The sequence below is a fragment of the Takifugu flavidus genome, chromosome 1, assembly GCF_003711565.1.
Source record: "Takifugu flavidus isolate HTHZ2018 chromosome 1, ASM371156v2, whole genome shotgun sequence".
Classification (NCBI taxonomy): Eukaryota; Metazoa; Chordata; class Actinopteri; order Tetraodontiformes; family Tetraodontidae; genus Takifugu; species Takifugu flavidus.
In genome coordinates this window covers 25,089,096-25,102,325 of record NC_079520.1, presented here as the reverse complement: position 1 = coordinate 25,102,325, position 13,230 = coordinate 25,089,096, and the positions used below count along the sequence as shown (strand labels likewise).

General features: G+C 45.1%; 1 protein-coding gene across 3 annotated transcripts in view; it reads right to left on the bottom strand.

Annotated features, from left to right (window-relative positions):
• dock1 (dedicator of cytokinesis 1) overlaps positions 1-13,230 on the bottom strand; it is a 121,157-nt gene that overhangs the window by 69,452 nt on the left and 38,475 nt on the right. For all 3 annotated transcript variants that reach the window (XM_057031243.1, XM_057031228.1, XM_057031237.1), the window contains exons 23-27: positions 12,588-12,696; positions 10,158-10,228; positions 8,572-8,678; positions 4,665-4,792; positions 2,885-2,980 (exon numbers count right to left, since the gene is read on the bottom strand). In XM_057031243.1, coding sequence (XP_056887223.1) covers positions 2,885-2,980; positions 4,665-4,792; positions 8,572-8,678; positions 10,158-10,228; positions 12,588-12,696 — 511 coding nt within the window. The remainder of the gene's footprint in view (positions 1-2,884; positions 2,981-4,664; positions 4,793-8,571; positions 8,679-10,157; positions 10,229-12,587; positions 12,697-13,230) is intronic.

Genomic DNA, 13,230 nt, shown 5'->3' with positions numbered 1-13,230 from the left:
CATTAGCAGAGAGCGAATGGCTTTCCTGATGGTACAAAAAAAAGAAGCTTCCATTGCGCCTCGATAGATCTTGTTCCAGCACCCTCTAATCACAGTACTTCCTGTTGTTTAAAGCCAGCGAGCTCCCACAAGCAAAGCCCTGTCATTTCTACGCAGAGTTGACAGCGAGCGCCTAGCATGAATTGTCGCGGGGTCAGTCGCGGTTCAGTGCGAGAACGCTGCGGCGGTCGAGTAATAAGTGCACGTTTGAGGCATTATGATGCGGCACCATATCTCACTATGCTTCTTTTCTGCGAGCGCTCTGCAGCAGGATGGTCAGCGGAGAAGAGAGAGGGGAGCGAGAGGACGGGGAGAGGGAATCAAGAGTCTCTGAGAGATGAGGCTGGTCGGGAATAAAGATGGAGTGGGTGTAAAAGAAAGTGATGTCAGAGCCAAAGATGGAGAGGTGCCTGGTCGAAATATATATCATTGAGAAGGGTGTGTGCAATATCAATGACTCCTCCAGAAGTGGTCAGCCTCAAACTGTCCATCAATAACATCAAGTCCTCCCTCTGCTGGTCTTTACTCCTGAGCTTGACACTGCAGTAACATCACAACAGGAGGGTCTTATCATGCTTATCGATCAGTGGATAAATGCTAATATACTGAATATTTTAAACGCCAAGGTAGTCATTGAATCTACCAATTCAAACCTTTTTAACAACTGTTCAAAGGCTGCTCTGAACATAAGAACCCTATTTGATGTAAAATGTAGGAGAACAATGAAAACTAAAAGCCAAATGTGTGGTTTGATATCACAGCAAACACGCCTTTAATTCCAAAATCAAATGTTCTGCCACCTCAATGTTGGTGTATTTGACTCTAAATAATTCAGTTTATCAGTGTTTTCTAGTGAATTCAGAATATTTGGATTATAAAAGTCAGTGTTTCGAAGGTGCAGCAACCCCCCTGCCGCCCTAACTAATGCAATTTAAGCACACCAAAGTAGAATCTTCAACAGGATGGAAAGCAGAAATGTTTCTTCATCTCTGCTAATGTAATTGGCTGCAGCGGGACACATTTCATTAAGCTGTGAACATGCGTAGCTCTGCGGCAACAGCCCGCGACAATACAAACACTCTGAAGCCGTCTCAGCAATCACGCTCATCAACATTCTAGGTTCGTCACCACAAGGAGAGCGGAGACAGAACGACGGAGAGATATGGGAGAAGGAGTAAAACGTTAATGCATAAATCTAAAGGGATGAGGCTGCCACTCACTGGAACAAGGCCGGTTACTGGCTGCGGTGCTGTGTGCGTGCAATCACCCTGCTGAGCAGGCAGAAGCAGCCACATCAGTACCCTGATTAGCAGGCGACACCACTTCAGGCAGCGCTAACTGGGTCTTGTGGTTATTAAAAATTCACACCAACTTTATTGATCATTAAATAGTGATTAGGGGACCTGTTTCAGATGCAGGGTCCGTCACAGCTACTGTATAATGTAGAGCGAGTGACTAAAAGACTGCGCCTTCAAAAAGGCTTTGATGTGACCTCTAACTCCCACTGGGTAAAAGGACGTCCTACACAGCGAGCACATATATTATGCAGGTACTTAGAAATGTCAAAGCATTCAAGCAGAGTGGACGGTTACCTATAGAGGTGAAAACAAAAAAAAGAGGTCGGAAGGGGGGATAAAATCAAGCTGTGTGCAGGGAGTGAAATAAAGGCTGGCTGTGGCATATGTATGCTGAGTAAAGGCAGAGCGACAGAGGGCCAGGAGTAGAGTACCCTCATTAACCAAGCAGGAGGGCAACCTGCTTTCAGCTTTTCTATAAAGAGGGGAACAATGTTCCATGCAGCCAAATGGGGGCAATGATTATAATCTAAAAGATGATAAACCTACATTTTGACAGTTGACAGCCTTTCTGGACAAAGTGACAGGTGACTTCCAGGTCTTAAATACACGATTTAGAGCCCCACTCCTGTGAACCGCAGCAGACCGTCTACTGGATCCCTGAGCTTTTCTAAAAAGACCTCTGACCACAAGCCGGGTTGGCTGGCGCGGAGTCCGAAGGTCCGGGCAGACGGCAGATTTATGAGCTGGAGTGGCACAGTCAGTGGGAGCTGTAGCCCCCCCAGGCGAGACACAGGGCAGCAGCGAGGCCCCAGCGAGGCCCCAGCGAGGCGCTGAGCCTAATTAGCTCTACAATGCATGTACAACGTGGGCTGGAGATCTGCTGCCCAACAGAGCAATGAGCTTTGTGTACAGCTTAAAGAGATGAGAGAGATAACACTCACACGGCTGAGGAATCTATAAAGCACCAATCAGTTTACAAGAGAAAATGAGGAAGGAATGGAGGTGAATGATGAAGACAGGGCAGAGACGACCAATGAGGTCAGCAGACGAGTTCGACTACAAACACTAGACGATTGGCCGAGATCTACAGAAAAGGAAAACCTAAACCTGCGGGAGAAAGGAGGGGAAGGTGGGTTAACATGCTAACAACATGCGATATCGCAGTAACAGCAAAGCGTCCTTCGCAGGCTAGACTAGCTGAGAAGATTTAGGAGAAGGTGACAACGTCAGTTGTGTTGAAAATACGAAACAAGAGAGGAATCGAAGCAATAATGACAATGCAGCAGGAAACTAGCTGCCACATGCAGCAGGAGGGGGGCCGATATAAAGCTATCACAGTCGATCTTCCATTGAGGCTGGGCAAACAATTCCGCAGAGGTAGACTTTAGGAACAGCTTCGGAATGGGATTGGAGTTGCAGTGGGCCTGTGGGAGTTGCACTAGATGCTGAACAGGGTCGGGTAAAATGGAGTGTGTGCGACAAGTCAGAAAAGCAGGCGGAAAGAGAGACAGTCCTGAGTAAAAGCAGACCGAGTGCTCAAAACTTACGACGTGAGGGGTGTTGCGGCCCATTTTAATGACCGCCTGGTTGACCGTCCTCAGCAGCTTCTCCGTGATGATCTGAACATGCCACTGAGTCGGACCCTGCAGCAGAAGAAAAGCGAGGCACTGATCACACTGGGATTGTAGTGTTTCATCACCCCCCATTGCACCTTTTTAAATGCCTAAAATCATTTACACCACCAGAATAAGACTGGCATTTGCAGACCAGACTACTGGGAACAGAGCTAACAAACTGGGGCTCTTGCTTTTTTAAACTGACGTGTCTTCACTTTGCACACTTTGAAGCAGTGATTGAAGGACCTGACTAAAATCTAGGCGCGCAAAACAGTGAAAAAGAAAGCATAAAGCGTCTTTGGGGTCTTTACTTAATGAGTTATAATTCATATAATGCTGCAGTGAAGAGTTATGAAGAAAATGGGCCAAGCAGAAAAGAAGGAAAAAACGCGCTTGTTTACTCATCTGACAGAACAATGAAACAGCACTCTGCTCTTGGGGCTACTTGCAATTTTAAAAGTGCTGCCTCCGTCTGTGTTATGGATTTTGAGAGTTGCGAGTGAAAGTGGAACGGGCCGAACAAAAACTCCAGTGTGAGAGGTCGGACATCAAAGTGCCTCGTGTGCATTAGCAACACCGTGCAAAGACATCACAGCAGCGAACACATGAATCACCACCGACGCAGATGTTACACCTATTACGGGAGAATCCACGTCTGCGAATACATGATCAAAAGGTTATTCCTCCTATTCCAGGGACCGTCGTTAGAGTTGGAAATGAGCCGCATCAGTATTGGGAAAGTAATGAGTGCGTTTTCAGATGATTTAAAGCGTTTTTGTGCTCCAGCCAGTCAGAACTACTGATGCAGCTGAAAATTAGCATCTTTTTTTTGCCTCAAACGCCCACAGGGTGTTCACAACACATCACACATCCTTGGACGTGTTAGGGAGCGGGGTTGTTTTTAACCTTTCCACCTGTCTGCAGAGTTTTCTTCTTCATCAGCATCAAAGAAACATTTTGGGAAATCTGTCTCGGTGTGCACGAACGCACGAGTCTGCACAACAAACCCGCTCAAGCACACATTCAAAGGTGACATAAAGAAGACGAAACACCCTCATTTCCATACGAATGTAGACCCCTACATGGTACTTTTATTTTTATCAGAGCCTGGATTATTTTAATGAAATCAGCGACAAGTATTTTTCAAGCAAATACGATAAGCCAAGAAATAGAGAAATGCTTTAAATGAAACACACTTGAGATGAATTGCTACAAGAATGAACATCATTTGTTTCCAAAGGAAGAGAAAGGTTGCCATTTTCAGATGCCCAAGTCATAAAAGTGGTTAACAAATTGCTTTGCTAAATGCATAAAACCTTTGCAAATTCGAGTAAACCCATAAAATTAGCTGATAAAAAGTCAGGAAAAGTAGTCATTCAAGTCTGTCTATCTTTGAATGGGAATATTTCTTGTTTTTTTTGTTCGATTATGAATGCATAAATCTCAGTTACTCTAAGAAAAGCAGCAATTAAGGTTAGTTAAACCTAATTTTCTGGCTCGAAAAGAGAAAGAGACAATTCCAAAGGCTTCCCCATGTCCTTTAGACTATACACATTGTGCTAAAAACTGATCTGTTATCAGGGTTAGCTGTGAAATACTGAGGACAGCCAACTCGGCAGGTCAGTAAATTATCAGTGCTGTAAAATATGATCTGTCCAGGCCTCGCAGGGCAGGAAATACATTAAAACTGTACAAAATCCATGTTCCTCACCACATCCTTCCTGTAAAGCACCTCCAGGATGTCACTCAGCAGCTGGCAACATGCCTGCAGCTCCTCCTCCTTCTCCAGGTGGAACTTCAGTTGGTCCGTCATCAGTGGCAGGAGGATCTCGCGGCAATCTGCGGGGACACCCCCACACACACTCGGTGAGCCGGTGATGGACAGCGCGAGGCGCAGCAGCATATGCTCTCGACGCGCTGCGGAGGAAGCCGCGTGCAGCCTGTTCACGGCTTCCTCGCAGCACATGGGCATGAATTAACAAGATGTTCGGGAACCAGGAGGCGCTGATAATTACACAGGATGTGTTCCAACAGTACAATATGTTAGATTTTGATTAATCATTCAAGACATCTTAAAAAAAACAAACGGTCAACTTTGGGAAAACTTCCTCAACTTGCACCAATAAGAAAACAGCAACTGCTTTTGTCAATTCATGCTAACAAAGAAGAGGAGTTAGTTTGGGGGTTAAATGAGTCCAAGAATGACAAATCTCCACCCACCCCCACGTGGGTCATTGACATATAACGTCTCTAAAATAACAAGATGAGACTCCCCCAGCAATGGATTCCACTTCAGTAGACCCAATCAATACAAACCCTCCGCTTCGTAAATGATGCTACATCTTTAAGAAGCTAATTAACTAGAATGAAGTGATACATTCATCCCTCGCAAACCCGAAACGTCACCGAGTGCCAATAACGGCGGGGGCCGGGGGGGGGGGCGCCCTATTGACCTCTTCAGAAACAACACTGGTGTGGAAAAAGAGCCAGATCGTTCTCGCCCTGCTCCTTCACAGACGGAGACGCATCTTAAATCCATCTGTAATGAATCCACAGTTTCAGGATGACTAATGAGAACATGCTAACTGGATGATTTCATGCCCAAAACCTATTAAAAAAGGAAATAAAAACATTCTTACTGAAGGGACAGTGCTTCCCTTTCACTCCTAGAATTACTGAAATGTATCCAATGCAAAAAGCCAAAGCACCATCTAGAGATGCTTTGTAATCAAAAGATAATGAATACATGGATTGGTAATTTAAAAAATGAATAAATTACAGGTCTTGGAGGGCTGAAAGGCTTCATTTTAAGTAACTCGGACACTGATTAGTTTATCAGTGAACACGATAACTCACCTGCAGTTATTTTGACTATTTCTGCTTCTGAATGTCTCCTAATAACGCTGATATGAAAATAATTACTGGAAGCCTTCTGTTTGAAGGGAGTATATCAAAAATGAGATCTAAATTACTGATTGGGATTCCAGAATTGTGCTTTTCTGCCACATAACTCAACACTAGGTGTGTTGGTTTAAGGTTTAACAGTAAAGACATTAAGGGATTCTGGTTGAGTAAACCTTAGTAACCCATCAGGGCATCAAAGGATCCGGCAATTTACCCGTCTGTGCACGTGTTTGGACCAGGCATCAATTTATCTTATGTGACTTTTCCTATCAGGTAAATGTACACACAGACTGAACTGGCTGGCAACATCAGCGAGTAAACTGGACCGGAGGACACGGCAGAAGGTCATTACGATTAAGTTGATTAGCTACGCTGGCGCCTGGCACTTTCAGGCTGTGCTTTATGACGGGGGGGGGGGCGCTTTGCGTGCAGAGGATGTCAGCGGGTGCACCGAGGCAGCTCTGTAGCATGTTGAGTTTAGCGGGGAGGCTCTGTCATGTTGCGCCATGGAGCTGAGGCGGCTGTCCAACAGGTATTAACCCATGTGATCAATCAAAGCTTGGCCTGACGTCTTGGTAATTCTGATTAATACATAACATTGATTCAATGAAGTTCCGTCCATCCATCCATTCTCTACCGCTTATCCGGGGTCGGGTCGCGGGGGCAGCAGCCTAAGGAGAGAAGCCCAGACTTCCCTCTCCCCAGCTACCTCTTCCAGCTCATCCGGGGGGATCCCCAGGCGTTCCCAGACCAGCCGAGAGACATAGCCTCTCCAACGTGTCCTGGGTCTTCCCGGGGGTCTCCTACCAGAGGGACATGCCCTGAACACCTCACCAGGGAGGCGTCCAGGGGGCATCCTGACTAGGTGCCCAAGCCACCTCATCTGGCTCCTCTCAACACGGAGGAGCAGCGGCTCGACTCCGAGCTCCTCCCGATCTGAAACTCATCACATGCATTTTCCCCTTGTGTCTGGCAGCATTAACTCTCTAAAATAAAACCATTCTTTACCACAAATCCCCCAGGAAGCTGCAGGAGCGTACGTGGAGGTGTGCGCCTTGGTAAGTGTGAGAAAAACGGCGTGCGTTCCTTAGGATTTTTGAAATTTTCTGTCAAATAAAAGCTCATCGTGAGAGTTCTGTGCCGTGTGTGTGCATGGGCAAGTCATCTTGGGCCTGAGCACAAAAGCAAACCTCTTAGCTGATAGCATCTAACGCTGCTCTGAACACTGGAATGTTAAATGTCTTTTTGACAAGTCCATGTCTGTTGCATCCTCAAATGAATAGATGTGCACGCCAACACACACACACACACACACACACACACACACACACACACACACACAAGGGTGCTAGGGAGATAAGCAGACTGGAACTATCAATCTAGACCACAAGCGCTCTCCTCAAACTTCCGGCCCAAACAGATTTTAGACGCTACACTGATTTTCCTTGCTGACGGAGTCCAGGAGAGAAGCCAACACATTTGTTTTCTTCCAATGAGCCAATTTGTAAGTCAATTATGTGCCTGTCCTGCTCTCTCTCTTTAGACAGTCAACAACACAGGTGACAACACAGTCCCAAATCACTCCCTTGTTGCCTATTCCCTACTCCCTATTTAGGGAGCGGGGTTAGGTTTACCACTTCGTGCACTAGCTGATAACAGCAAATCCACCTTGGGACACTTAGCTAGCGCGCTTCAAATGTCATAATGTCAAATATCAAAATTATATAAATGGAGTGACTAGAATAGGAATAGGGTGAAGCTCAGTGCGTATGCGTACCAGTGGGACAGTTTGAAGCTGTGGAGACGTGTTCAGGATGAAGGAAGAGGAGGAATGTAGACACTGGGAGATTTAATGTAAAAGTTCAAGTGTCTCAGCTGCTCCTTCATGATTGACAGAGAGATGGAGCAGATTAACTGAACTCATGAGGCTTCCACACCAATGTGAATCATCTACTGGCCTGTTGTGGTAAAAAGACCACTTCACTTGTCCGGAAGGTGGATCTCTCAGATTAATGCGAGTTCCACCCGCAGCTGACGAGAGACATTGATCTACACTGTTGACACATGTAGGCGCTGCAATGCTAATTATCTGAGGAAAGGATCTCCAAAGCTTTGAAATCTGTCCACTGTAAACGTGCACCTCCAACACAACAGGAGATGAAAATGCACGAGTCCTACTCACCAATCATGGCGCAGCGACAGGTGGATGGTATCGACAGACTACTGTGCCCTGAAAACTGCTCTTCAATAGTTAGTAGTTACTGACTAACTGGCCAAACAAACCAGGCCATTTAATGTTGCTTAGTTGGGAAAGAACCGAACTCGAGGACGTGGACACTAACGGACTCTTAGGGGATTTTTTTGTCTATTTTTTTCCTGAAAACGGATAAATTACATTTAAATAATGCAGTAGACTCTAATCTCTACCCCCCAAGGATGCAGGTGAGATGTTTCATCCAGAGAAGTGGAGAGGATCAAAAAATGAGGCTGAAACTGATATTCGACACTACAAATTAGAACGGGCATTTTTCTCGCAGAGATGTGTAACTGTCTTAGAAAACACGAGGGATTTCAACCTCGACTTGACATTGACCTTTACTTTGGGCTCACCGAGAGCCGCCCAAGGGGCTGCAGCTGGTGTGTGCGATTTGCCGCGATGGCTTACATTAGAGCGCCACGAGCGCCGCAGAGCTGTGAAATGTGTGTTCTCTGACCGTGATGAGTGAAGAGATCGCTGTGGACGATGTCAATCAGACAATCTAGCTTCTGTTTCACCAGGCGACCCAGAGGAACCTTCAGGATGAACTCGGTGAACAGCTTGCTGTGGAGAGAGGACGAGGACAACGGAGAGGGAAAAGGTCAAACTGATCAGGCATCCTGGTCCGGTTGACTGCCTCCAATCCTGCGCGATGATCCACAGCAAAATTTAAAAAGGTTAGATTTGTTTTCAGCGACTCTTGCGAGCGCTGGAGGGGTCGCCAATAGTACTGAAGATGGAGAGCAGCTCCCAAATTTTATTAAACCTTGATTTGAAGTCGGAAGTCTGAAGCTGAATGCTGATTCTGAGGCATGTCAATAAAACGTCTTTTGTCTAATCAGCATGAATAAACAGGAGCGGGCAACCTTCACCGCTGATGCCTTTATGTCTCACAAAGCAGATATCTTTAGGGACATACAGTTCGGTAGAGACAGGCAGTCAACTCGGCGCTTTTAGCGTCTCCATAAGCTGCAGCGGCGGTCCCTGACATATATATTTGCATTCAAAGGCACGTTTAAGGCTCCGGTAAGGGGGACGGATGGTTGTATATACTGGCATGTGATGAAAAGGCTTGTCCACCGTGGTTTTAAGTTATTCCTCTCATCTCGGCTGCGGTTGCTCTAAGAACAGCTGAGGTAGGAATCAGGGAGCGGATTGAGATGGGCTAAATGACGCTCACTGTTTGCCACCACTGTCACAGCAGAAGAGGCGGCCAGAGGTGGCGAAGGGTAGTCGTGTGTCACCGAACATGAAAGGGTGGCTGTCCGGGTGTTACACATGGAGACAAATGGAAAAGGCTGCTCACAAATGTACAAATGAAACCCGCTACAAGGTCTGGAGACACCAGCTACCAAAACAGCAGATCTGTAACAAGAGTTCACAGGTAAATGATTAGTTGGAATAAAGTGCAACCATCCAGGCTTCCTCTGAGGAATGGGATTAAACTAAAGAGGACAAATCTTTTCAGCATCTTGTCTCATACGCTGAGACTCATTTGCTAACTAAATCAAGACATGAAACACCAGCTTTCGCCTGGCTTTTAATGCAGAATGCAATACGTCGCAATGGACTGAACGCCTTTATGCACCAGTCAGAGGAACTTGATTTTGCTCAACCACCTTAAATCTAGAATTGAACCACATCATATTGAACCTTGTCATTTATATTTTCGGTATATTAGTAACATTGGCTTGTTAGCATTAATGAGCAGTTGGTGGATTTCCATGGCAACTTAGCTTTATTAACCATTGACCCTGGAAGCAGACCTACCTGATGCTGATTAACGCAAGAGAAATGGCAAAAGGGGAGTAATTGGGGCTTCCGTGTCTTTGTGCCCCATTAGTTTGTTAGCCACAGATCTAAACATTACATTCTTGTTCAAACTTCAAATTGTTAAGGAGATAAAGACACTTTTTTTTATTTCACTTCCCAGTGTCAATGGGAAGGATAAATATTCCATCGTAAAATGAGGCGATGAGAGGATCTTTTTGGTTATTGCACCTGCATTCATAGCTGGGGTACTGAAGGTGAAGGTGAAGTTACCTGAGCTCCTTTGGATCAAACACCAGCTTGACATCATTGACGATGGTGGGGATGTACTTCAGCGCAGCCCCCTAAAGCAGGAAAATAAAAACAAGTCATTAGCAGTAAGATTAGACAGGTCCGGTCTAAATCAAGTGTCCTGGCTGATCCGGTCACAAATAGAAAGCTCCTGTTAAACCTCATCTTTGTGCAGCTGGAATGAGTGTGTGGATCTCAAACACCCATTTTGGGGGATTGATCATGCATGTTAGCGCCAGGACTTAAGGGATTCAATGAATATGTTGATTTCTGGGACTGTTAATGATTTTGATATCTCTCAACTAAATACACTGAGACCAAAGGGACCATCCCAGCACTGATACCGGGACAGTTACAGCCAGATGCCATCTTCATGTGATCATCAATTTTATAGCAAAGCCCTCGAGTGTGGACGATTACAAAGCTATCCATTATAATGGGAACGGTTAACCGAGCTGACATGTCCGAGGCCGACGTCTGCTGAATCCAGCCGAGGTGAGTTGGAATGTTTATTCGGCATCTGTGCATATTAGCAGCAGTGTCCGTCCGTCTCATTCAGGTTGATTAGCTGTACAGATGTAGGGATCGCAGTTTGGAACTATCAAACGTAATTATTACACTTTTAATGTACACAAATTATTACACAAATCAGGTTATGGAGGCAAAAATGCATTTGATCCAGAGCAATGCGCATTTCTGAGCATTCAGAATTAATATTTTTTTTGAAGAAAAACCTGTTTTGATCTAGCCTGAGATGCAACTCAACACCTTCACCCTCCTCTGCATTGAGAATCAAAATTAAGATTTAAAAAATTTTTTTTTTTCCTCAATTGAGAGAAAATAAATCACCAGGTTTTTCCCGCCAATTTAACAGAATGTCTTTTATCCTTTTCCCCCTTTGTTGAGAGCACAGACTGAAATGCTTCCTGTTGCGAGATGTTTGAAGCGTCACGCCGAGTCTCTGTGGACTTGTGTGGCCTGCACGTGCCTCAGCCACCGGAAGCAGGCGTTTGCTAGCGTGCGGTGGAAGATTTTTTGTGTATTTGTGTGGGTTGGTTTGGACTGGCCTGGCCTGTCCAGATGTTCATCGGGATTTAGACCCGGTATCATGGACCTGCTCATTAGTTTCCACCCGTCACAGTATTTTCACAGGGGCGGGCTTGGGAAGAAACCAGGACTCCTCGCTTTCGTGCCCGTTCCTCAAGATCAGTTTTTAATTTACTGACAGTATAGCTAATATCGCACCCAATTACACAGCAACTGACTCCTAATTGACTCCGGAGCTTTTCCTATGGTTGAGTGTGCAAATGGATCTACTGTAGGTGTGCCAAGGTGCGTGCGTACTGTGATTGTGTTATCTCTAAAGGCAAAGGTGTGTGTGCATGTGGGGATGGAGCGTTCCCGCAAGGCGGCACTTTCGGTATTTACGGGTCAAGAAAAATGATTTAAGGAAATAAAGGTGGACGCAGCAATAGAGTGAGATTAAATACCTTGAGGAGCAGCTAAATAGGAGAAGGCCAGAGGAGCCCCAGACCACAGGACGGTCAAGGTCAGAGTGAAATGGAAAAGAGAGGAAAAGCACAAACACAGAGAGAAACATGCACAGTACGTGGATGCAAACAGAAAATAGGAAATGCCGGGGCTTCACATATCCGATCGATGACAGCAACAGCTTCAATCAATGACTAATGAGACAAATAGCCATTTTTAGCACCATTTAAATTGAATTCTGCTCAGTGACACAACAATCCCTTCACATGAGGAAGCTAATTAACTCACTTTTTATAAACTGCAGAATAATCTAGTTAGCAAGAAAAACAAGCCTTAAATATGGTGCCACTGTAATCAATGTTTCTTCAGGTTTCTTTCAAATAACAAAAAATGAGTTGTACCAGGATGGCCTGTGTCATAGCAAATGGGAATAAATGTCTTAAATTTAGCATGTGATCAAAGAATTGGGAGACAATGTTAAGAATATCAAGATGTCAGATTTGTAGTGCTATATAGGTTTAGACGAGTGTATCTACCATCATCTGTCATGTGGAATTGTCACATGTGTATTTGTATGTTAATTTGGCCTTGTACTTTGTGATGCCCTCTAATGTAACCGTATATTTTTATGCATAGGTGTTTATGTGCAGCCCCAACAATCAGAAAACAAACTAAGATCAGGAAAACTTGTACAGGAGTCACAAATCTGAGGGAAAGGAAGGCAGCAAGAGAGAAAACCGTCAACAAACAGAAGGAACGTTCCTGTTAATGTACAATAAGTCTGATTTAAAGAGATTTGCAGCTCTAATGACAGAGACTGCCGTCCAAAGCAAATCACTGGAGAGCTGTTTACTCTTCACACAGCAGCAGATTCTTCTGGCAGTGTGTGAGACAGCATGAGTGTTAGAGGAGTCGGCCTACCTTGACCATGCCAGTGTTCTCTGAATGACTGTTCATCATGTCATTGAAGGACGTGAAAAGGTTCCTCAACGACTCCATGAAATCGGCCTCTCCGTTGTTCTCGTAGAGACTGGGAGGGGAGGAAGAAAAGAAATCCATTGGCAGATGATCACAAAGCGGCTGTTTGTTTCATCCCTGGAAACAGGCACACCTGCAGTGGGGGGGGGGGCTTTGCCACTAAATCATTAAGCAGCTGGCAGAACCGCCAGAACATGTTATCAATTCAAAAAGGACTGGATCCGAACCACAGACGTCGCTCACGCTGCCAGCGAGAGGAGCATTTAAAACGCGACAACACTCTACGGCGCCAAACTGATGTCAGACACAAAAATCTGAGAAAAGCAAATCCGCTATGGACTCAGTTTTACAGACCAACGCCTCTTCTTCAAACGGATTCATGTGTATCAAATACTGGCCACATTGCAACAGTTAAAAGCTAATTATCAAATTTAAAAAAAAAAGACACTTCCTCAAATTTCTAAGTGAATTGAGATGCAACATAAGCGCTCTCCCATAATCCCTCTCAAATGCAAATGCCTTCTATCATTTTTGGAGAGCTCATAAATCTTCAGAAACAGCGAATTACCACTAAATGAACCAGACT